Genomic DNA, 26,081 nt, shown 5'->3' on the forward strand with positions numbered 1-26,081 from the left:
GACCATTCACCAACTCCATCACGGACATCATCTCCCCGCAAGCCATTGCATCTACCATCTACACCCTGCTGGGTGACCTCAACTTCCACCTCAACAACCATCTAAACCCCAACACCACATCCTATTAGACTCTGCCAGATTGTGACTGAACCCATAAACTCAGCAGGACACACCCTCGACCCCTTTTCACTACAGGAAACTCCATCACTTTCAGCCACACCACGGCACTCCTGTGGACAGACCAACGATGCATCCACTTCACCTTCAAAACACCCACCATCCACAAAGACCAGCATCTGCTCCCACCAAGAAACTGGACCAAAATCACAGACGACCAGCTCACCTCCTAACTCAGCAACTCCACCCCAACCACCGTGGAAGATGACGACCCCAACACTGCAGCACGAACACTGCACAGATAAATCTCCGACAGCGCCAACACCATAGCCCCCCTCAAGATGAACAACACACACACCAAGAAAGTCAGATGATTTACCACCGAACTTCAAGAGTCCAGCCGCACATGCCACCATCTCGAAAAGGCCTGGAGGAAGTCCAAATCCACAGAAGCCCACAACAACTTCAGAGCCGCCATCAACACCCACCTCCAACTCATCAGAAATACGAGAAAAACAGCGATCAAAGACAGAATCTCCACACAAGCGCACAACAGCAAAGAACTCTTCAGCGTCATCAAGGAGTTCACCCAACCCACCAGTGAGTCTACTAACATCCCTCCCTCACAAGACCTCTGGAACAAACTCAGCAACTTCTTCCACTATAAAATCAAGAACAACTACGACAACTTTGATCAAGACAACAACCACAGTGAACCCTCACCAGCCACCCCGACACCCTGAAGTCAACGATTGACAGCTGGACACCCCTTACCACCGAAGACATATTGAAGACGATGAAGGCAATCCACTCCGGGGCCCCCACGGACTCCTGCCCCCACACATCTTCAACATTGTCGCCGACACAATCGCACCCATACTTGCTCACAACATCAACCGCTCACTTGAGAATGCCTCCTTCCCCAATGACTGGAAACATGGCAAGATCAACCCCCTCTTGAAGAAGCTCTCAGCGGACCCCACCGACCTCAAAAACTACAGACCCACTTCCCTGCTCCCGTTCCAAGCAAAAGTAATCAAGAAAGCCATCACCAACCAACTTGCCACCTTCATCGAAGAGCACAACATCCTCGACTCCTCCCAATCCGGCTTCAGAAAAAAATACAGCACAGAAACCTCCCTCTTCGCCGCAACAGACAACATCGGCTACCTCCTGGACAGATGAGAAACAGTAGCCCTCATCCTCCTCGAAATCTCAGCAGCCTTCCACACAGTCTCTCACCGCACCCTAACACGCAGACTCCACGACGCAGGGATCCGGGACAAGGCTCTCGACTGGATCTCTTCTTTCCTCTCCGGCAGAATGCAGCGGGTCAGACTCCAACCCTTCCTTTCAGACCCTACACCTACCACCTACGGAGTCCCCCAGGGATCCTACCTCAGCCCCATGCTCTTCAACATCTACATAGATCCACTCGCACTCATTGTCAAAACCCACGAACTCAACATTGTTTCATATGGAGATGACTCCCAGCTCATCCTCTCCCTATCCAACTAAGCCAACGCAGCCAAACACAACTTTCAAGAAGGCATGGAAGCTGTCGCCAAATGGATGAAAAGTAGCTGCCTACAACTCAACACTGACAAAACAGAAGTACTCATCATGGGCCCACACCCTTACGCCTGGAATGGCACCTGGTGGCCCCCTGCCCTCGGAAGTCCACTTCCTGATGGAACTTCCAGCATAGAAGTGAATTGCATCACCCACAAACGAGCGTGGGGACAGTCACGGATACCTTGACCTTTAGCCTCCCAGCTTGTCTGCAACAGCCCAACTATTTCATAAACTAGTATTCTGTTGAAATGCCACCTTGCTATCGACATAGGCACTTAGCAACCAGCAACTTACTATTGGATAAATATTGACGACACACAAACTTGACCTGATCCGGAATCACACATAGAGTTGTGCGCTTCTCTGAATACCCCTTTCACTTGTATTTGTAACTCTGTACTGAAGATCCTTCCTGCTCTGGGTGGAGCTTTTGGCTTCGGACGGTCCACATTACATCCACCACCTTGATCTCAAAGTTCTGTCATTGGTTGACCCTTCATCACATTTCAGGTTACAAAGCTGGTTCCTGAATTCCAGTTTTGCCTCTTCCACCATCATAGAGATTGACTAGACCGAACATCTTTTTATTGATAATAATCTGTGGCACTACTGATGAAGGCACCCCTGGTGCCAAAACGTGCGTTGAGAACTCTCATCACACAGCCACACTACCTTAGTCCTTGTTTTTTTATGTTTGTTAATACTGTTCAAATGTTTTAACAATAATGGCCTTGTATTTTACATTGTTTAGATCAAATTGTTCACCAAATCACAATAACTAGACAATGAATGTACCATTGTTGATTTTTAATATATAATTTTTGTATCTGAAATCATTTCTAAAATGTGCCCTTCTTTTTAACAAAAATATGAATAAAATGAAATTTTGTATTGTTTAAAAGGCTGTTTTTCCTTCACACTGAGTTCAACACCATCATTTGAGTCATGATGAAAATATGTTGATGTAAACTGCACTTTTGAACTGCTTAGGAATTTTTCCGCTATTGCATCCTCTTGCTTCCACACCCTCCACCTCCTACGTAAGACCTTCAAATGGATCCCCCTCGAGCACAGAAAGACCGTCACTCATGCCCTTGTCACCAGCAGACTTGACTATGGCAACGCACTCTACTCCGGAATAAACAAAAACCTCACCCGCAAGCTGCAAAACATCCGGAACGCCGCCGTAAGACTGGTCCTCAACCTGCGAAGACACTGTCATTTCTCCCAGCACCTGCGCACACTCCACTGGCTCTCCATTGAGGCCAGAATCACCTTCAAGATTCTCCCCACACACAAAAAGACATCCACAACACTGGTCCAGCATACCTGAACAGCCAGCTCAAATTCCACGCACCCCAAAGGGCCAAGCTCTCTTAGGCCATGGTCCCCCGCACCAGAAAGACTAGATTGGGAGGCTGCTCCTTCTCCTTCCTCACGGCCAGAGCCTGGAACGTCCTACAGCTCCATCTCAGACAGAAATCACTCCCCATCTTCACGAGAAACCTCAAAACCTGGCTCTTTGATACACCTCCTCCTTGATGGACTGGAACCCGCAATTACCCTCCTCCCCAACACCTTGAGACCCTTACGAGTGAGTACTCACGTTTAACAAACACATGATTGATTGATTGATAGTTGGCTGACCTTCTGTTGTGAAGTATAACAAATTCCAAAGTCTCCCTGCAACTGGCCAGCGGGTCTGCTGCAATTAGGTCTGCCTTGAATGCAATTGGACCTGCCTGGCCTGCAACTGGGCCTGCTCGAACCCTGCTGGCATCTGCTACAGTGAGTCCCTGATGCCCAAGATGTGCCTCCCCAAGTCTTGGACCCTTAGCTTGCAGAAGAGTGTGATCCTCTTCAAGGAAATGTGAAATCTTGAAGTTTTGGGCTATTCGTGCTCATTCACACGAGATCCTGCCGCCCATGCCACTCGCTAACGAATGGCTGCTGTGGCTTGGACTCTTTGAGCTACAGCGACACCTGCCAATGCAAGACCTGAAGATTCTGCGACGTGTTTTAGTATTTAGAAATTATTAGCGCACATCAGGTAACCGTAATAATAAAAAAGTACTGAAGTGGGAACGGTGCTACTTGGTCAAGGGGAACCCAAAGCCCCTGAAAAAAAAGTGGATAAGAGACCACCCTATAAATTATAAGTACAATGTCCAGAGCACACGTCAAATAGCTCTTGTGGCATGTATATTGTGTGAGTAACCAGGTTTTTTAGAATGCAAGAACACGAGTAAGAAAACAAGATTGACAAGCAGTGGTTCAAGCTTTAAGGTTTTATAAGTGGTTGTGGTCCTCCTTCAAGAGGAGATCCAAAGAGAAAACTAGCCGACACGTGTTTCGTCAGAGGGGCAGTTACCCGTGACTCTTCAGGGCTGGGGGTGATACAAAAAGGAAATAGTACAAAATATGGTAAACAGGTAAGGAGACGTTAAGTCCAAAATTACTGATAATGTGGTAGGAATAAACACCTCCATGTGAGTGGAAACCCTATATGAAGTAAGTGTAAAAGGCAACAAGAGTGAAAATTAAAAAATTAATTAGCTAGATAGTAACCACAGTGTATGTGTGCATCTTCAATGGTCAGCTGTACGTTAGAACAATATTTGATATATTTTTTGTGAAACAAGGCAAGGGGAATCAAGGATAAGAATGAGAAAAAAGAGGCGGAAAATACAAGAAGGAAAGAAACTGGCATTTGAACAATTGGAAAACTCAAAACAAAATAGTTCTGCTGATCATACGATAATAATCATGGACATTAATTCCTAAAATGGCAGATCGAAGTGAGTGACATGAAGGTGGGTGATGTTGACCACGAAAGGAACAACCAAAAAAGATTTGTTGCAACAAATATATTCCACAATAATTCACTGTATGCCAAAATTCAACTTTTGGACCTGTGAAAATAAAGTGGGAGACAAAAGGGAGAGGCACAGAGCATGCGCTTCCACAGTCAGTTAGAACGACGTGTTAAGACCTTCATAGCTAGTTACAATGTTTACGATGGCCTACTGAACAGTTACAGTTAAACCATCTCTCCCCTTTTATTGGCTGCTCCTTACAGGGCCGCATGAGATCAGAGGCTATCTCGGTGTAAATTTTGGTATAGCTCGTAAGGACATCAACATCTGCACAGCTTTCATTTAAACAGGTAAGCATCTCACATCCAGTCTCAACCAATAAATTGACCTGGAAATCCTGCGGCGCAACCAGGCACCATTTGATTATACCAGCCTGGTCTGTAGGCCGTATATCTAAAAAAACGGCGGTTCTATTGGTTTTCTCGGGTTTCTTAAGTCCATCCACCAAAGTCAAAATGACCGGATTGTGGTCACTAAGCGTGGACCAAATAGTGGTGTAGCCACTAACCCTAGTGATCAGCGCTGCACTAATAAAAATATAATCGATAATTGAGCGCATACCCTTACCCTTAAAAGTTGGAACAACTACGGCATCATTAAATTTGTTGGGATAAGTTAAGCCATTGTCTACCAACAGTTCCTCCAAGAAAACTCCCTGCGTTGAGTGTTCAAAGTGTGTCTCTGCTTGATCTGCTGGACCAAGGCTAACCCAAACATAACAGTTTTGATTACAACAATGTACATTAAAATCACCTAAAACAATAACCGAATAAGAAGTAATTTGTTTCTCATTATATGATTCGAGAAAATGATACAAACTAACCAAGTGTTCATTTGTAAAAGCCCTATCAAAGGAATTATCAAAATTAACAATGAGGAGGGTTCGCGCATTAGTGAGGGCAATCTGTACAGCCAAACAATTAGGTGAGCCTGTTTCCAATTTAGTGTGGGTGCCTGTGATTTTCAAAGAAATCAGGGTCAGTAAACCACCCTTTGCCCTCCCCATTGCAGAGGCTGTCACGGGTAACGAATAAGTGGTATAGCCATCCAAGCAAAAAAGGTTGTTAATATCCCATGTTTCCTGAAGCCCAATGATGTCAGACTCACTTAAAAAATCACTCCACCTAACATCTTCTGACTTATTTTTCAGCCCACCATGTTCCAACTTAATATCTTCATATTCAGTGATACCCCGCAGCTGTTGGTGGTGCCCAATGCTAAATTACCCTTGACTTGGTGAACCTTGCAGAATACGATCTTTTCAGGTAAAGCTGGTGGATCCAGTCAATCTATGCCCTCCAGATTTGTAAATGACTCAAATCTATTATAGGTAGGTACGGTATACTCATACATTCCCTGGGCTTGTGTTGAGACCATACATTCAGCCCTTCCTATTGCCATTGGGGGTGTATTTCGATAGAAGGACCCTAAAGGTAGAATGTTAATACCTTCCCCACTCAGGTGCCTTGTACCAGCCCTATCTACAATCATTTTCACTATTTGGGGAGACTCAAAATTAAGCACCACGCAATCACCTCTACTGGTCTTAGTAGAATTCCCTATCCAAGCAATCCTGTGAGCCATTTTAAATTCTTGGAATATTCGACTACCCAACCCTGTTGTGGTATTTAAATGGTGAAGAGCCTTATTCCCAAGTGAAACCCAGTGTTCCTCCATTCCAGGTTGTAAGTGGGGGTACGTTTGACAATATGATGGTATATGGCGTGGCGTCAGGAAGTAAATTAAGCCGGTCGATTCTATTTTGACAATTAGAGTCTCCCCGCAACAACCCTTTATTTAAACCCTCACGTGGTTCCCTCCTCGACCTCTTATTTGCTTGTGAAACAAACGTACCACCTGTGATTGCAGGGGGAGCTTGTGCAACAGCGTTAGTGCCTGTGCCAACAACAATTGGGGGCTGATTTAGTACAGGGTCTGTTTCCCCAGTGGAGGCATTGGGGCCACTAGACATTCCACTGAATGAAATATGTTTTAGAAGAAAAAGCTGGTGTTCTATTTTGCTCAGTCTAGATTCGATTTCAGAAAGTTTTGATGAAATAAGTTTGAGCATTGCCAATAATTTTTCTTCAAATTTAGTCCTGCCTCCTCCTGGCTACGACGGGCGCGGACGGGTCCGCCCTGCGCTGCGGGAAGCTCAGCGCGATCATAATGACATCTGCAGACTGCGCCCTCCAGGAATGCTGGGAATGGAAGTCTGAGTATGCACCGGTGGGACGGCCTCCCCAGCAAGAAAGGTAGGGCAGTGTGGGGGGCCTCCAAGCAACATTGCCTGGTGAGTGAGGGCCCGGAAGAATTCAATAACCAGCACCAAAACTTAAGCTTCGGGAACCACTCTTTCTCAAAGCCCTCGGTGCGTCTGCAAAGCAGCTTACTGAAAGCTCCCAATCTTCAAACCTCTTCTTCTTGCCGCCACACAGTCAGGCAAGAAGAGGCGTCAGTAATTAAGCCGGGAGAAGCACCCAAAAATACTGCCAAAGAGCACAAGCCCCTCGCCAGGCAAATCGCAATGTCTACAGCTCCCCCGGGCGCCGTATGTTGTGCTACCAGCCTTTTCTGCCTTTTCTGCCGGTTTTCCGTCCCCCTTGCCGTACTCGGGAAAAGCTTGTTTCTAGAGTTCTTAAAGGGAAAAAAAGCCCATTTGCCGCCTTGGAAACTCCTCTCTCTCTCCACCTTTAGCCAGAGAGCACGATCACTCTCCCCCACCTTTACAGAACGGGCGGGAGGTGCCGCGATACACTTCAAAGAGGAGCGGCCGCCACATACACTGTTGCCGTCTCTCACCATCCCATCGACAGGGCCGTTAATCACCCCTTGTCGTCCCTCGTGTTGGATCCTGGGGCACAGCAACAATCTCAGCAGGGCTTGGAGGGCTCAGAGGTCGCCAGCCTTCCACATCTACATGCCAGGTACGATCGCCATTGCTGGGGCGGGGCAGTAACGTAAGTCATTCGGCAGGATATAAGCATTTTAGATGGCATCACAAGGCTCTATGCTACATGGAAGAGTTCCTCTTGGTGCAGGAGGATTGAAGGATGGTTGAGTGCACCCAAGAAGCAGGTTTGTGCAGTGGTGATGTCACCTTTTTTCCAGTATACCTCACCAAGTTGGTTCCAGGCATCAACTAACGTTGGGTTGAGCTTCACTGCCTTGGCCAGGGCTACTTCTGCCTCCTGGCTCTACTCTGGTGTCACATTCAGAGCTTTGCCCTTCTGTAGCAAATACAAGGACTTGTTTTTGACACAGTCTGCAATCCACGCTCACTTTCAGCCTCTTCTTCCATCCTAACTCAATCACAGATTTTTGCATACCAATGACTCATTTATTCAAATAGGTTTAAATCTATAACTAGGGCTTAACACTACTTTTGAAATATCTACTTATGACAAAGTAATACAGTTCAATTAATTTTTATCAAAAGATGAGCTAAAGCACATACATGAATCCCTTGAAAGCTTTAAATCAAAGCAATGTAGTAAAATGTAGAAAAACTGTGTCTACCACACAGGGTTTATATAGGCAAAGATGATGCTTCCCATGTACGTGTGTGAAGACTAGGGGAATATTTGAAGGTAGCATAACGAAATAGTAACAATAAATTAAAGTTTATTAAATTTACTTGAAGTTCCCTTTTGCCTGCAGAAGGGAGAGATCGAAGGAAAGATGGAGAGAAAGCTAAAACCTCTAACCCCTGTTGATGTGACACATGTGACATGGCTCTAGGGTTTTTGTATGCAAGTATGTGACATTTATATTTGGAAATTTTATTAACTGTATAATTAATTAAAATCTTTACAGTGGAAATAATCGGTATACAAATGCTAAAAACAGTGGTTTCAGACCTCAGTGCTAAATAAAATTTGACACCTCTCCCCAAGTCCCACTTAGTCTTTTTCCCTGGCATTTAGGGACGTGTTCTTAGAGCCCCCGTTTATGCCCTGCAGATGAACTGCTTTGCAGAGCTCGTGAACTGCCCTCTATGGCTCAATTGGTCACTCTCGAGGAGCGATGCTGTCTTTAGAGACCATGCGAGAGGGGTACTGTCGGTGGATTTTTGGTGCATCGTTAAAAAAAACATCAGCTATCCTCCACAGAGATTACTGTGTTCTTCCCCGAGGTTTCGCTGCTTTCGTTGGCGACTTTTAGGGATATCCTAATTTGATGGATGAGTTTTGCCAGTCTCGCTAGTGCCATGGTATTAGTGGTTGAAAAACACAGGGCTGATGCTTCGCTGCACGACTTTATGCCTTTATTGAGACAGATCGGAGGCAGAAGTCGCCGACATTCGTTATTAAAATTAGGGCAGCAGCACAAGAGATGCAACCAGGATTCCCTGTTATAGGGACGCAGTCTACAGGTTATGGATTCCCCTCCTCGGGCCCATGCAGGGTTGAATTCCGAAATCCCTAGCATGGTCAGCCTCATGTATAAGATTTTGCATCGAACTTGTGTGGTGATGGACTCACTTAGGTAAGCTTGTGCTTTACCTACTGTGTAGGAATTATTCAACGGTTCTAAATGAGAGATGCGGCGGAGAGATTTAAAGTCTTGTTGAAAGGAGATTTCGCGCACTTGTTTGTTGATTGCTGTCTTCCAGGCATTCAGGGGGATTTCCAGCCACCGGATACTTTCTTCCTCGATTTTCAATGCTTTAATCGCTTTTCCTAGGCTAGAGTGCCAGACCGAGCCCGGCGTCTCAAAGATAAGTCTCAGATGATTTTTGAAGGAGTTGGCCGGTGCCCTTAATGTCCTTAAGTATGCCTTTATAATCTCCCCCTGACACATCAGATCTGGCCTTGCCAGACCTAACTCCAGTCTTAGCCTTGTTTTTCTAGCTGACCTTGGTCTCAGAAGCACTGCCTTGTGCGCCTTGGCATGGGCTGAGTTGAAGAGGGCGTCTAATTTCCCGGGAAAGGCAATATGACCATAATTCATTGCTGGAAGGAGCTTCGCTCTTAAGACTGTGAGAATTGGGCTGGCGGACGGGCTGATCAGATGCTGGCTTAGTTGTTTTAATAGATGTATAACCTTGCTGGCCTTGGAGCTCTGCTGTTTTAGTTGTACATTCGCCTTGGCACGTTCTGTCAGCCAGACCCCTAGGTAATTGTATGAGGCCGCCGAGTTGATTTGCATGTTTCCCAGTTGCCACTGTACATTCTTTTTCAGATGGTAGGACCCAAAAGTGATGACCTTGTTTTTTCCTTGGTTGACTGTCAGGTTATTAGTGATGTTGAAGTAGTTTAATGCGTTTAGGGCTCTTTGTAGACCCGCCTTCGTGTGGTCCATTATGACGGTGTCGTCGGCATACTGTAACACTGGCAGCCTCATGCCTCCTAGTCTTGGCGCTACTAAACTGGCGCCTTTTAGGGCCTCCCCCAAGTCCGCCGTGTATAGGTTGAAGAGGATGGGGGACAGCACGCATCCTTGCTTCAGCCCATTCTCCGTGCTTATTTTGGGGGATACTGTGCTGGCGCTTGTTTTAATCCGCACCCAGGTGTCCTCATATAATGATCTTATTGCCCTCAGGAGGTGTGATGGAATGCCCCAGTTTTCAAACTTCCACCATAGTCTTTTTCTGTCTATTTTGTCGAAAGCTGTACTATAATCCACGAAGCAGCAGAAGAGTGGGGGCTGATTTTTTGCGGTTGCCTTGGCTGAGAGATACAATATCGCCAGGGCATTGTCCATGGTTGATGCCTGCTGCCTAAATCAAGTCTGATGCAATCATATTATGTTTCTCTCTTCGAGCAGGGCGATGAGCCTATAATTAGATGGCTTAAGGCGGTCTCCTTTTTTGAAAATGGGGACCAATATGGAGCCCCTCCAGGACTCCCGAGTTAAGGCGGTCGAGTAGATGTAATTGAAGAGCGGGGTCAGGAGTGATGCACAGAATTCTGGTGCCAATTTGAAAGCCGGTGCTGGGATCCCATTAGGCCCGGGGCCCCATCATTTTTCATGCACTTGATGATATTGATGACCTGTTGAGCGTTTATCTTGGCAGGTAAGGTGCCCTGGGCATCGGCCGGGGATCTATTGTCCGTGAGACCTTGCCTAGGCTTGAGAGCCTGACTCCTGGCTTTATATTGACTGGCTCGGCTTGCCCGGCTGCGTCCGCCCTTCCACTTGTTGGATCTCTGTTGGAGGGCGCTGTTACATATAGCTGTTTCACATGTAACAACCATTATTTTTCAGACACTCCATTTTCTCTTGAGGGTCCTCGATTAAACCGCCGGTTTATGTATCTCCAGAGTTGCGCTGGGTTCCTTTGTTTAAGCAAATAAAAGACTTTGAGCCATTCGCTTTCCATGTTGGCATTTTTGTGTTCCCATATTTTCTTCCTAAGGGATGACCTCAGTGATGCGATTGATGGTCCCTCTGTTCAGCTAACCCCTCTTTTCTTTTCTGCGAGGACCTTGCGCAGAAGCCTTTTGCATTCTCATATATCTTTGTTTGGGCAGATGCTTCCTGGTCTCGGTTGCCCTTTCGGTCTCGGATTATGGATCTTGGTATTCCCGCACTTGATTTGTAGGTCCTCAATAATTTTCTCCCATCCTTTTATGGGTGAAGGCTCGGCAAGCGAGCTCCCTTCCTGATTCTGGGCCAACAAAGCTTGAAGTCTGTTCCCAGTTTTGTCTGACCACTTAATCCTCCTCAAAACACTATGGGCCTGATGTAGGACACCAAATACCGGTCGGTAATGGCTGATTTCGGCCGTTACCGACCGGTATTTGGTTTTTGAGATGTAGGGGGCCCAAATTTTAACGATTCTGTAAATTTACCGATTTGGTAAATTTACCGATTCGGTAAAATACAGAATCAGTAAATTTACCGAATCTGTAAATCTAGATGTAGGTGGCACTTAAAATAGTGCCACAGGCCCTTAAGAATTCGTTATTTACCATGAAATACTATTTCATGGTAAATAACTAATTCCTGTGTACATGCACATCTGTGCATGTACACCGGTGCCATGTGGCACACATACATGCCCTAAGGGCATGTATGTGTGTCACATGGCACACAAGCCAGAATCAAGGGTGCATCAGGGTGTCAAAGTGACACCCTGTCCCCCTTGACAATTCGGTAATTTTACCAAATCGGTATTTACCGATTTGGTAATTGACATTGATTCCTATGGGCCTCAAGGCCCATAGGAATCAATGGCAATTACCGAATCTGTAAATACCGAATCTGTAAATACCGATTCGGTAAATACCGAATACTACCGATTCAGTATTTTTTACTGATTTTTTACCTACATTGGATTTACTGAATCATAAATACCGAATTGGTAAAATTCGGTATTTATGAATCGGTAAATCCAATTTACGTACATCTAGCCCTAGGTGTTTCCTCCCCACTAGCCGCCCCAATGGGTTGGTAGATGGTAGCTGGCGGGACTTCCAGCTGAAACGCTGCTATTAATGGCCTGTGATCGCTTTCCTTCCGGTCTGCGACTTCGAAGTCTTCCATTCTGGCCGCCATTTCTTCGCTGGCCATAATGTAGTCTATTCTTGACGCGCCCCGGAAGGTAAACTGAGGATGCGGAGCGAGCTTTTTTAAGTACATGGGTTGACATCAGCTTGTAATTATTGAGAAGGTTGTGCAGGGGAGCTGCCCTGCCTGCGCCCCGAGGGAGTAAATCAGTTTTGTCAAGGTCCTTCAGGTTAAAATCCCCGGTTAGGATGACCTGGTATGATTTATGTTTGTTTAGCAAGTCTTCGAGGTTCTGTGCCATTGCCTAAAGATGATCTTTCACAAGGGTCTGTGCTGGGTTGATATAACAGTTTAGTAATAGGAGGCGCATTGGATGTTTATTACAATTCAGACCTCTGATCTGTAGGGCTTGTAGTCCGTTAGAGTACGAGTTGATAGCTGTGGCTGCAAGGGCACATTCATGTTTTATGAAAACTGATAAACTACTGGCTGGACGGCTAAAGAGGTGTCATGCTGTCCCGTGCTAGGGAATCTTGGTGTGAGGACCACCTCATATACCACTGCTGGTACACCCACTGTTAGGGTCCTTTCTCCCCTTTCTGTGGCTGTCTCTGCTTCGGTTGATCGTAAGATAGAGCTTCCTTGGTGATTTGAGGTAGGTCCTGCTTGGGGCCGCTTGTTTTGGCCGTGATTACTTCTAGTAGAAGTCTGAAGCCCCAGACTTAATTGTGGAGGTTTTGGAATAACCGACTGTAGTGTCTGTGTTGCCGAAGCTGTCTGGATGAGGGATTCTGCAGTAGATGGACTTTTTCTTGTCGATGAATCGTTGTCTGTGGGGTGATTCACCCTTTCTGGAGACTTTTGGCCATTCGCATTAGTGGTGGGGTTGGCTTGTGCTGAGTTTCCAAAGACGTAGACACTGGGGGGACATTTTTGCCCCAGTTTTTGTCGGTGAAAATTGGGTAAAGCTGAGTTACTTTTGTGTCCCCTTGTAAGGGTGGTTGGGTGAAATTTGATGGCCGCAATTGTCTCACTTTGACCTTTGATATTTTCCGTTGCTTCTTCAACTTCTTTTTTGCTCTCCTTGATAGGAAGGGTTTCGTTGAAAATGAAGTATGTTCCTGCAAGTCTATTCCAACTACAACGCTAGCCGTAAAGTTTGGACTTTGTACAACTTTAATTGTTTCGGGCTGCTAACAAGGAGTGTTGATCGTGTGCACTGCACTTTTGCCGTTGTCGCCTGTGATTTTCTGTTCTGATGAAACTCCTGTTGACTGTGTTGCTATTGGAATATGACTATTGGACCTTGCCCGATTGTCTGTGTTATTTAAAATCGGTGCCTCCGTGCAACCTTTTACTATCTCGACTATGTCAACTAGAACCTCTGGAAGGGAGGTCCACTTCTCGATAAGATTTGAACAGCTACAGGAACATTCACCCCGTTTGGAGGCCGCATATTGGGAGATCCTTTTGTCTAGGTCCTCCATCTTGGAGCTAATGTTGGCTAGGCGTCCTGCAATTGCTTGTAGGAGGTCTATTTGCACTTCCATCTTGGTTGATTGCCACAAGAGGGCTTTATTTGTGGCGCTATTTGTCACGGTCAAGAGTGATTTCTTCAAATCCTCTTCAGCGCTGATGTTGTGTGGAAGATATTTGGTTTTTGAGTTGGGGGCCCATGGGGACGCTGAAGGCCATGACAGATTAGGAGTTAGCTTGAGAGTTCTTTTGATCTTTTGTTCGAGGTTAAAGAGGAATGAAGGTGTGAGCTCCCCGGCCACTGGAGACACAGGCACTGAGGGAGCTGATTGGGGCCGGAAGTTTGTTGGTTTTGGCGCTATAAAATCATTTTGCGGCTCACTGAGCTCCATGGCCTGGAGGTTTAGACAGGGGGGTTGGGCCGGTGGATTAGCACAGTCGTCGTTACTATGGGGCTGCCTTTATGCGGGACTTTGCTAAGAGTCTTGTTGGTTCTGGTGTCCTGCCCCACATCTTCTTTGAGAAGTGGCGGGGTTCCACACCTGAGTGGACCTGAGTTCAGCACAGGGGGATCTCATCCTTCGGTGTGTAGGTGTAATCGGGCTGTCTTCGGCTGTGTTCGTTAATGCTGCTGATTTGAGCTGAGTGTGGACCAAAGGGAAGAGCGTCCTGTGTTGTACCATTGTCACTCTTGGGGAGATCGTTTTTCTTAATTTCTAATCGAACCCCTTTGATCTGCCTCTTGGGGCATTTCTTTTAGGCGATCAATTAGTGATTTGCTCCTCGTAATCCTTTTGGTCCCTTTATTGGGCAGGTTGCTCGTGAGCAATTCTTCCGAGGTCGTGTGCAATCGGCCCTTCCTTTTGGACCCCATGTGCCAGATGGTTCGCCGGAGTTGGCCACCGGCTGCTGGGCGGCTGCTCCGGGTCAAGCCCAAATCCCTTATTGCCCTTTTGACGCTTTTAACTTTTTTGGCTCTCACCGCGCTCTCCACTCTTTCTTTGTGGAAATTGCAAGGGCTGCTGTTGCTCCTTTGGGTGCTCCTTTAAAAGGTACTTGAGCTGATGCTTGAGTTAGAGATGAAGGTAATATCATTGGGGTCTTTACTACTGCCTTAATGATGCCAGATTCTCCCTACCCCCGATGCGGGGAAGGGCGGGGAGGAGGTGGAGGGGGGCAGATGGATCTGTCTTTGAGGGGACAATTGAATATGAATCAGGTCACAGGCTCCCCCCTGGTCTAGTCAGGCCGCCTCCATACCCACAGAGCGAGCTCACTTACTGCAGTCGCTTATGTGCAGCTACGCTCACCACTGCAGTTTTCTGTACTAATGCCTATCGGAGGTTGCTGAGAGTCGCTCCCCCGGTGCCCGTTGTACTGGTGGGGTTATAGAGGTCGAGGAAGTTGTGAGCTTAGTCACAACGTGAAGACAGGCATCGTGCTACCACACTGAATCACTAGACGCAGGCCCTTACTAGGGGTAAGTGAACTAACAGTTGGATATACATTTAACATTTTACCTCGCTCACAGCCCCTACTCCTAGTGGTGCACATTTTTCCTAACTAGGACTCTATTCTGTTCCCTATACAGAACCTGGCTGGGTTGCCTAGTAAGTACTTTTAATTCACTAACACACTGTTTTCACCAAATTCACCGACCCTCTAGCGGTTTCTTAAATCAGGTATATTTTTACAGCAAACAAACATTTTTTCTATATACAATACTCCATCCCTATAGTAATTCCTAAAACACAATCCCTTGTTTTCCCAGATGTACCATATCATAGGTCCTGAAGAGACCCTATATCCATGCTAGGGTCGAAACGCCGACGACTACTAAGAAAAGCGAACCTTTGAATACAGCACTCTATGATTGTATAGATGTTATGTAATTTGATGAAAGAAAGTGGTTGCTTTTATGAACAACAAATTATTGAAACCTTGCACATTTTTTCACTTATGTTATTCTAAATACTTAGGTTCAGATTTTCACTTGGGACACTTTTTACACAACTGTAAATAATAATTTTTTGCTTTATGTATATAAATATTTACTGCAATTAAATGTTTTCAATACAATTTATTGAACAACTAGACTGGTGTATTGGTAGTTCTTTCTTTTTGACATCTCCCTCAAACCCTGTCCTTATATACGTATTTTACGGCTTTCTTAATTCATCATCCAATATCTATTCCACAGGAGCCATTGTTCTTCTTAAAATAATTAATTACCCTGGTTCCGTTGTGAGTAGGGTCCCCTTGTTTTCTTTTTCGACCGGCTGCAGGGCGGCTGCTTCGGGTCAAGCCCAAATCCCTTATTGCCCTTTCGACGCTTTTAACTTTTTTGGCTCTCACCATGCTCTCCACTCTTTCTATGCGGAAATTGCAAGGGCTGCTGTTGCTCCTTTGGGTGCTCCTTTACAAGGTACTTAAGCTGATGCTTGAGTTAGAGGTGAATGTGATATCATTGGGGTCTTTACTACTGCCTTAATGATGCCAGATTCCTCCTACCCCCGATGCGGGGAAGGGCTGGGGAGGAGGTGGAGGGGGGCAGATAGATCTGTATTTGAGGAGACAATTGAATATGAATCAGGTCACAGGCTCCCCCTGGTCTAGTCAGGCTGCCTCCGTACCCGCCGAGCGCGCTCACTTACTGCAGCCTCTTGTGTGCAGCTACGCTCACCACTGCAGTTAGTACTTTTCTGTACTAATGCCTGTCGGAGGTTGCTGAGACTCGCTCCCCCGGTGCCCCCACTCCAATCCTTGTACTGGTGGGGTTATAGAGGTTGAGGAAGTTGTGAGCTTAGTCACCCCAAACGCCGCTCCAGAAAGGCGTGCGGGGGGAGTTCCGAGTTACCACATGCTCGCCTTGGGCTGATCCAGGTGCGCTGAAGACGTCCGCCAGATGCCAGGGCTCTGCAGCACCCACCGCGGCCCAAGGACCGAGCACCGCGGGGGCCAGAAACACCTTGTTTCACCCGCCAACCGCCCACAGATCACTGGCACCTCAGTTGATAACCCGCCGCGTAAAAATCAGTGGGTGCCTCAGGCAGGATGAGGCCGCGGCAGCGTCTCCCTCGTTCGCTCAGCGTCCTGCAAGACGGGCGTACGTTGAGATCAGAGTAAACCACGGACTGGAATCAACTTGTGACATTTATAGCATGCCCCTCCCTAACCAAAAGCGGTACAAAAGGGGGTGGTGATGGACGGAGAATCTGAATCAATCAAACACTCACACCCAGTCAAAAGATCTGGGTTTATTCCATCACCGTTCTTTAGCCCCCTCTGCCACCCCTGTTCAGACACGGCTATATGCAAATCAGTCTGACCCTGTGCCTCATGGGAACAGTCCAGCCCGAACTGCCAAGCCATGTCTTCCCTGGACCGGAAACAAGCTTCCGAGGACCGGTTTCTGGCATTCCAGCCGTCTTCGGCCAGGCTTGCTTGAATCCAGTGGCAAAGTGAGCAAGGGACTCATGTCTGAACATACCCTGCCACACTTATGGCGGCCAAAAGCGGTACAAAAGGGGGTGGTGATGGACGGAGAATCTGAATCAATCAAACACTCACACCCAGTCAAAAGATCTGGGTTTATTCCATCACCGTTCTTTAGCCCACTCTGCCACCCCAGTTCAGACATGGCTATATGCAAATCAGTCAAAAGATCTGGGTTTGACCCATCACCGTTCTTTAGCCCAAGCCTGCCACGCCAAGCCAGTCCCTTGCTCACTTTGCCACTGGATTCAAGCAAGCCTGGCTGAAGACAGCTGTAATGCCAGAAACCGGTCCTCGGAAGCTTGTTTCCGGTCCAGGGAAGGCATGGCTTGACAGTTCAGGCTGGACGGTTACCATGAGGCACAGGGTCAGACTGATTTGCATATAGCCATGTCTGAACTGGGGTGGCAGAGTGGGCTAAAGAACGGTGATGGGTCAAACCCAGATCTTTTGACTGGGTTTGAGTGTTTCATTGGTTCAGATGCTCCGTCCATCACCACCCCCTTTTGTACCGCTTTTGGCCGCCATAAGTGTGGCAGGGTATGCTCAGACGTGAGTCCCTTGCTCACTTTGCCACTGGATTCAAGCAAGCCGGGCTGAAGACGGCTGTAATGCCAGAAACTGGTCCTCGGAAGCTTGTTTCCGGTCCAGGGAAGGCATGGCTTGCCAGTTCGGGCTGGACTTTTCCCATGAGGCACAGTGTCAGACTGATTTGCATATAGCCATGTCTGAACTGGGGTGGCAGAGTGGGCTAAAGTACGGTGATGGGTCAAACCCAGATCTTTTGACTGGGTGTGAGTGTTTGATTGGTTCAGATGCTCCGTCCATCACCACCCCCTTTTGTACCACTTTTGGCCGTCATAAGTGTGGCAGGGTATGCTCAGACGTGAGTCCCTTGCTCACTTTGCCACTGGATTCAAGCAAGCCGGGCTGAAGACGGCTGTAATGCCAGAAACTGGTCCTCGGAAGCTTGTTTCCGGTCCAGGGAAGGCATGGCTTGCCAGTTCGGGCTGGACTTTTCCCATGAGGCACAGTGTCAGACTGATTTGCATATAGCCATGTCTGAACTGGGGTGGCAGAGTGGGCTAAAGTACGGTGATGGGTCAAACCCAGATTTTTGACTGGGTGTGAGTGTTTGATTGGTTCAGATGCTCCGTCCATCACCACCCCCTTTTGTACCGCTTTTGGCCGCCATAAGTGTGGCAGGGTATGCTCAGACGTGAGTCCCTTGCTCACTTTGCCACTGGATTCAAGCAAGCCGGGCTGAAGACGGCTGTAATGCCAGAAACCGGTACTCGGAAGCTTGTTTCCGGTCCAGGGAAGGCATGGCTTGACAGTTCAGGCTGGACGGTTACCATGAGGCACAGGGTCAGACTGATTTGCATATAGCCATGTCTGAACTGGGGTGGCAGAGTGGGCTAAAGTACGGTGATGGGTCAAACCCAGATCTTTTGACTGGGTGTGAGTGTTTGATTGGTTCAGATGCTCCGTCCATCACCACCCCCTTTTGTACCACTTTTGGCCGTCATAAGTGTGGCAGGGTATGCTCAGACGTGAGTCCCTTGCTCACTTTGCCACTGGATTCAAGCAAGCCGGGCTGAAGACGGCTGTAATGCCAGAAACCGGTCCTCGGAAGCTTGTTTCCGGTTCAGGGAAGGCATGGCTTGGCAGTTCAGGCTGGACTGTTCCCATGAGGCACAGGGTCAGACTGATTTGCATATAGCCATGTCTGAACTGGGGTGGCAGAGTGGGCTAAAGAACGGTGATGGGTCAAACCCAGATCTTTTGACAGGGTGTGAGTGTTTGATTGGTTCAGATGCTCCGTCCATCACCACCCCCTTTTGTACCCCTCCCTAACCAAAGGCAGAAGAGTGCTATACTGGGTCAAAGGCATCTATATAGTCAACAAGTGATTTGAGAGGTATCTAGTTTATGACCTGTTACTACAAAGTAGAAGATGCACAGGCTACATGTAATAGCAGGGCACGCCTATTTTGAACCTTTATTTAAATCTATTAATTTGTCCATTATCATTCAGGCCTTTTGTTTTGAAGCCAGTAACGCAGTCACTCATTTTAATATCGCACTTCTTATCACAAAAGCAGACAAGTCTAAAAACTGTACATAAAAGTTGCTCTGATTAGAGAATGTACATGGCTGTTGTATAAGCATGCACCACGTGTCATTTTGAGCCATTCCAGATTTTTAGCCAGCACTATTTCGCACACCAGGTTTATTAGGCCAATACTTTCAATACTAAAAGTGAAACTCCAAGTCCCTGTTGACCAAAAAGCCAGGAGTGACTAGAGATGTCACACATAACATGTGGTACTTCATAAATATGTTAATGGAGATCAATATAATTGGAGGAATCTAAAATAACATATTAGAAGGTTACCCAAGACAGTCATTTCCTAAGTAAGAAGAGAGGAATTTGTGGGCTGGTTGTCAGTTACTTTTGTGCGGGGACTCATCTACCAGATATGTGTGGCTACTGGGTATTTCTTCAAGAATGAATAATGAACAACATCTCAGAACCTATATCTATTTGTGCAGCATATTGCTGTGAACTTTCTGTTCTTTTCTCAATTAAATTTCTGTGCAACATTGTGTCCTCCCTGTTGATTTAAAGGTCAAGATTACCTTAAAAAGATTCATCTTCAAACAGACCAGATCAATTTTACAAAAAGCAACTCGCTGTTCTCACCAGGATGCATCATGTTCTTATTACCTTCTTTGGAATAATGTCATCTGCTCCAAGAAAAAATGCCTAATAGCAAACAAAAGCATAGAAAGCATTTGTGAATTCAACATAGCTACTCATTTTCACATTAACCTCATGGCTGCTTCTGACGGCCTACGGCCGTCGCGTGCTCTACTTTTGTAGTGCTGCGCACGTCCGTTGGCCGTCGCGGCCCTGCCCGCTCAATAGAACGTTCCGCAGTAGCGCAGAACGTTCGGCGCAGTTAAGGGGTTAAAGGAGTAGCAGTTTTGGGGCATAGGTGCAGGTATGAATCTACTACTTATGTATTTGGGGGCATGGCAATGTCTCTGGCTGCCCATTTATTCAGCCAAAGACTGTCACGTACGACGATCCAAAATGTAAATGAGACAGGCAAGAAAGGTAATGGCTGGAGGAGGCTGGCCCAATTGACCACCTAATTCATGCTATTTTACGAGCTTATTCAATATTTGAAGGGCAATTCAACATAAGAGTAACTGATGCAGTCAGACCAAAAGCTCCTTTTGTATGATTTTTATTGTTGTTGTTATTGCTACAGGAGGGTGGCAGACAACTGAAGCTCTCTCTACAACAGAACTAAAAATACCCCCAAAACCAACATACCTTCTTTCAGGAGCCTGCTCCATTTTTGCTGATTGCTAGTAGACTTAATCAGGAAGCTTTATTTCTGTCTACAGAATTACACTTGTGGATGCACTTAGAAAGGTACAAGGGTACCACTGGGGAAAATGTGGCATCAACAAGGGGGTGAAGTGGTGGTTCTCTTTTGTATTTATCTTGTCTTCAGTATTCAAACCAAGTCCATCATAAAGAGAAAATTGGTAAAATACTAAAATAGAACATTTAAGCCTGGTTAACGGAGGGAAAGGAGGAACAGTGTATCATACTGATTACACGTTACCTCATTTCCAAGTGAAAACCTGGAAATGAAGTTATTTACTGCACTTGGTAAATTACTCACCATGGGATTAATAGTATTTACTAGATAGTAAATATTTCACCTCATTGAGCCCACTTGTAATTGGGACACAAGGGGGCACATGCATCATTCTAAATATCGGCCGCAAAGGGGCAGATTCGCAGAATCTGCCCCTTTGCGACCGGTATTTTTGCATTTAGGATGCATCAACCCAAATGCAAATTTGCAGATTAAGTAATCGCAAAATTTGCGAATACTTAAATTGTGAATGCATTTAGGGCATCTCAAATTGCGATTCCCTAATTGCAATGCATGATGCAATTTGAAATGTCAATTTTGCAATTAGGGATCGCAAATTACCATCAATTTAAAGTTGATGGTAATTTGAGAAAACTTTGAAAAATGCACAAAAGTGCATTTTTGAAAGTTCCATGTTACACACACACACACATGCCCTTTGGGCATGTGTGTGCGCATAATGTGGTTACATGGCAATTTCAGGGGTGCATCAGGGTGTCCTTTTGGTACCATTGAAATTGCATGCCCAATTTGCGAGTACCTATTTGGTACTTGCAAATTGCACCTGCAATTCCCATTCATTCCTATGGCCCTCTAGTCCCATAGAAATGAATAGGAAGCTAGTCCTTAATTGCGAATAGAAATTTGCAATTGCGGAATATGTAGGAATCACAATTTTTTTTTGCGATTCCTACATGCATAAGGAATTGCGATTCCTAAAAGGCAATTTCTAAAAAATCGCTATTAAGGAATTGCAATTCCTTATGTTGATGCATGTGCCTCTGGACTTCTTCAAATAGGAGGCAAACATACATAAGAATCTGTAACAAATATTGTGTTTTCTGTTGCTGCTTTTGCAAATTGTCTGCATTGTCTGGGTAGTTTCTTTCGTATGGGCTTCACAAGTTTGTGTTCTTTTGTGACTCAAGCTAACTTCATATGGCACTAACTGATTCACCAATTATTTCATAGCTGTAATCTGTTAGAGCATAAGTGCTCAGATTATAGTACCATACGAAGTGTGCCATTTGCCTTAAGAAATTGCAAGTAATCACATGGATTCAGACTTCCAAAGAGCATGGGGATATAGTCTTTCTTGGTGGACACCGTGCTTTCTGCCACCTGTTTCTTAACTGCTTACCTTTTTATCTTTATTTCGGGTGAGGCTTTATATGAAATGTGTTGTCTTTCAATTTTTTTCTGATTTCGTCAATGACAGTTTCATCAAAGTAGTCACAATCCTGTTTAACTTGCTGCTCCTGTTGTGGGCAATCTGCGATCAAGTTACATAATTTATTAATAAAAGATCAAAATATTAATGAACAGGTAACTTTACCATATTTCAATTACGTGCTTATTCCCAATTATCTCTGTACTGAAAAGAACATTGACAGAAACATATAATTATCAGAAGACACTGCTTCTAGGAAGGATATGAGTACATTGTCATATACTTCACTTTCTAAACACAACTGAACTTTCCCTGATGCACAGTCATCATGGAACTTTTATGACATCATAACAAAAGCTTGCTTTGATGTAGTTCTCCATACTGCAGTGCTGCTGCTTTTTAAGTGCTATGTTTGAAAGATGTTACCATTAATTCGCTGGCAACATAGGTCACTGAGTTGAATATCCAGCAATACAACCATTGCCCCAACTCACATTATGATAAGGCCAATGTACATTTCATAGGGAGTTCACTGAGGTCTATTGTCTGATGGATAGTCCAGGCTACTTGAGTCAACCACTTGCCTAGCTTCAAATTTTGAGTTGTCCTATTCAACTGCTGTCCACTTCAGTAAATACATATAGCATTGGCAAGAATAAGGTAATGTTATTCATGTCTACTTAAGTTTCATTTTGGTAAAATATTATTTTAAACACAAATTGTCTCCCTCGGGTTGCAACCCAATAGTCTCATTTAGAGTTTGACGTAAGTACAGTTGTTCCCACACCACTGAGGGGCTGATCACCTATAAGGCTGGTGGATATTCAGCCACCATTATTAGGGTTTGGCCTAATGGACTGCCATCCATCACACTGGTGGATGGTCCATCAGAAGAATGAGAATCCTCCATCTACTGTAGAAAAGGTGAATGTTATCTCCAACACCAGATGCTCACAGGACATCCACAAGCATCAGAATGATCTGCACAGGAGAGTTTACTCCCTCACTTCCAGGGCACACCAAGTTGACCTGGCAACTAATGTCTCTTAACCTCATGCTGAGGGAGGAAAAGGTATTGTCCTTACTCTATACTGAAGGCACTGTGGGAAATGCAGGTGAAGGGGAGACTGGTAAGTAGCAACACTCCCTCCAATAACTAATTCACCCACTCTTGCACCCCTAATCCCCAACATATTTTCTGCACTAAAGACAATCTTTTCACACAAGTATGATAACTGATGTCAGTCATAACTCTCTATATTCACTATATGTTCATTATCTCACATATACTCACTCTGGCACAACATTCTCTCTAACATAACTCATATACAAAAGGTCACACAGGTGTCATTTTACATTTAGAATTCACATTACACACCCCATAATTATAGAAAACATGTTTCAAGTTACTCAAAAGAATGTAGGCTCTACTCACTATTATCAGATGCACATATACAGACTGTCTATCTTTATCTGATACAATTGAAAAAACAGTTTGCGGCAGTAGACGTTTTAATGGATTAATCCTTATCACTCTGGCACAACATTCTCACTAACACAACTCATTTATGAAACATTACCAAGGTGCCATCTTAGAATTGGAATGCACATTACACAGCCCATAAATATAGACGTTTAAAGTTATTTATAATAATGTAGACCCTCTTCCTTCATTCTTATCGGATGCACATAATACATACTGGGTATCGTGATCTGATAAATACAAAACAAATAATTTGTGGTAGCAGAGATTTTAACAGATGAATCCCTGTCACCAGGACTAGAATGTTCCAGTTCTGGTTTTGTGAATTCTATTTCATTCTAAGATAATCCTTTTATTTATTAGTGTAATGTACAAAAATAGTTGTAATTATATATAACAGCCAAGGAATGGAAAAGTGGAGTTATAATAAAATTGAGCTATTTTGTCCAATAAGTTGCACTTTATTTTTACACACATTTTCATTACACATAACTTTGAGTCAGATGTTTTTGGAGAAAGTGTAAGAACTACTTATTTTTTTCAAATAACAAACACACATCCATGGCTCCATCCACATAGAAACTGAAATAGAGGTATGTATTTATCAAAGCACTTCAAAGTGACCTGTGTCTGCTGACCAGAGTGTTTTTTACTGTCTCAGTGAAGTCTCACTATCTTTTGGAAAAATACTGTGATACAAAGTATGAAAAAAGTAGGGGTGGTGCTGCAGCTTTACTGTGTGTCTAGCTTATAGACCCAACTCTATATATGGGGGCTGATGGAGTGACAAAGAATCAGCTAAAGCAAATGTCTTTGAATCACCTGCATAATGCCATCAGATGTCTTTTCATGTCTAATTATATACTACTGTTCTCTGCCCTACAATTAAAAAAAACTCACTGTGAATGCCTAATATTTTAAACGCACCAGATCCTCAATGCTGACATTTTATGTTGATACTGTCCTCACTTACTTCTATGGAAGGCTAAGATTGTTCTGTATTTAAAATATTGACAAACAACTGTTTGACAGACCATTCACACAGTGTTGTTATGGCATAGTAAATGGACCCTGGGATAGGAGAGCCAAACAAAACTATGTTGGCATTTCACAAACACTAGCGCAGCACTGAATTATGAAACTGCAAATAACCTCACTTTGTAGCAATCTTTTGCAATCTTTTGTACATTAATAATAAGGAAAAACGAATTACGGGACCTCATTTTGATCAGTAGTGTAAAAACTAAATTGAAGTGCAGTATGAAATTAGAGGCATTAATAAGGCCAAATGCTTTAGAGTTAATATATTGCTTATGATCAGTAGTGTAAAAACTACATTGAAGGGCAGTTTTAAATGAGAGGCATTAATAAAGGCCAAATGCTTTAGAGTTAATGTATTGCTTACAGATACAAAAAACAATCATTGCCTACATATTTTTATTTTTTGTTATAAAGTGAAGCAAGATCTCATTCATCAGACTCACCTGCATTGGCCACTCTACCTAAGGAAACAAGATCACAGTGAGAGTAACACTCCTACCAATGAGGATGATCTTCAAGACCAGTCTGGCCTATCAGATTTGTGTGGCCATTGCCCTACGTCTCCCCCTTATTTATTTAGTCACTTGGCATCATGCACAAATAACTCCTGAAGGATCATCTCTGCACTGCACAAGAGGAAAAGGAGAAAATCTAAAATAGCCAAGTCTTAAGCCCCTTCTTGAAGGAAGGGAAGGCAGGGCAAGAGTGAAGGCCAAAAGGAAGTTTGTTCCAATGCTAGGGGGGCAGTATAGAAACATGATCTGCCCCCATATCTTGAGGTGCAGATGCAAGAAATCACCAAAAATGCCTTGTCCCACGATCTCAGGCTTCTAGAAGGAAGATAAGGATCTAACAGGGACTACAGATAAGCTGGCCGCAACTTACAGACAGCTTATTGTGTCAAACAGCAAAGTTTAAAGATGACAGGCTTCCTAATAGGAACCAAGAAAGCTCTCTAAGGATTGACGTGTGCAAAGGAAGGTTACATATTAGTTGCAGGTCGGTATTCTTGACCACCTGAAGTTTTGACAGCAGGTTATCATTTACAGAGGTCAGCAAGGTGTTCCCATAGTCCAGGCAACTGGTGATAAGAGCCTGGACCAGAGTCTTCCTAGCAGCATCAGGAAGGCAGGGCTTTTGTTAGAAGCCTCAAGTCACATTGGTCCAGCCTCATGCCAAGAGTTTTTTACTACCTGCTTTGGGGTAGAAGCCATACCAAGATGTGGGGGCCACCAATTGGCTGGCCATATCTTGATGTCCTTACCAAAATGTCTCCCCCTCTCCCTCAGGACACAAGATCTAGTATTTCAAGAAGACTTCTAACCCCATTACATAATTGCCACCACAAGCCCCCAGTGACCCCCACACCAACCACCTGTGACCCCACACCAACAACTGTGGCCACCCCTATCCTGGCTCCTGTCACAACAACTGCAGCCAGGTAACACTAAACCTGTGGCTGCCCACCGAACGTCAGAGTGTTTTGGAAAGAGGTGGGACCGGACCTACTGTGGAGAATGAGGCTCAGGGTGCAGTCACCAATGTCAGCACCATGAGTAGAGGACTGATGTGTGCACCTATTTGGCATGAAGTACAGCTGGGTCCCATTACTGCATTTCTAAGATCCCAGAATGATCTCATGAGGGCCCAGAATGATCTATTGGAGCATCACCTGAATGTCCACACTTTACTTTCAAGGGTAGCAAAGGATG

At 45.0% G+C, this 26,081-nt stretch overlaps 1 protein-coding gene across 1 annotated transcript in view; it reads right to left on the reverse strand.

Annotated features, from left to right (window-relative positions):
• Positions 1-26,081, reverse strand: part of THEMIS (thymocyte selection associated) — a 649,377-nt gene that overhangs the window by 156,699 nt on the left and 466,597 nt on the right. The window contains exon 6 of the mRNA XM_078648900.1: positions 21,816-21,947. Coding sequence (XP_078505026.1) covers positions 21,826-21,947 — 122 coding nt within the window. The 3' untranslated portion in view covers positions 21,816-21,825. The remainder of the gene's footprint in view (positions 1-21,815; positions 21,948-26,081) is intronic.

This window comes from Lissotriton helveticus, chromosome 6, assembly GCF_964261635.1.
Source record: "Lissotriton helveticus chromosome 6, aLisHel1.1, whole genome shotgun sequence".
In the NCBI taxonomy this organism is placed as follows: domain Eukaryota; kingdom Metazoa; phylum Chordata; class Amphibia; order Caudata; family Salamandridae; genus Lissotriton; species Lissotriton helveticus.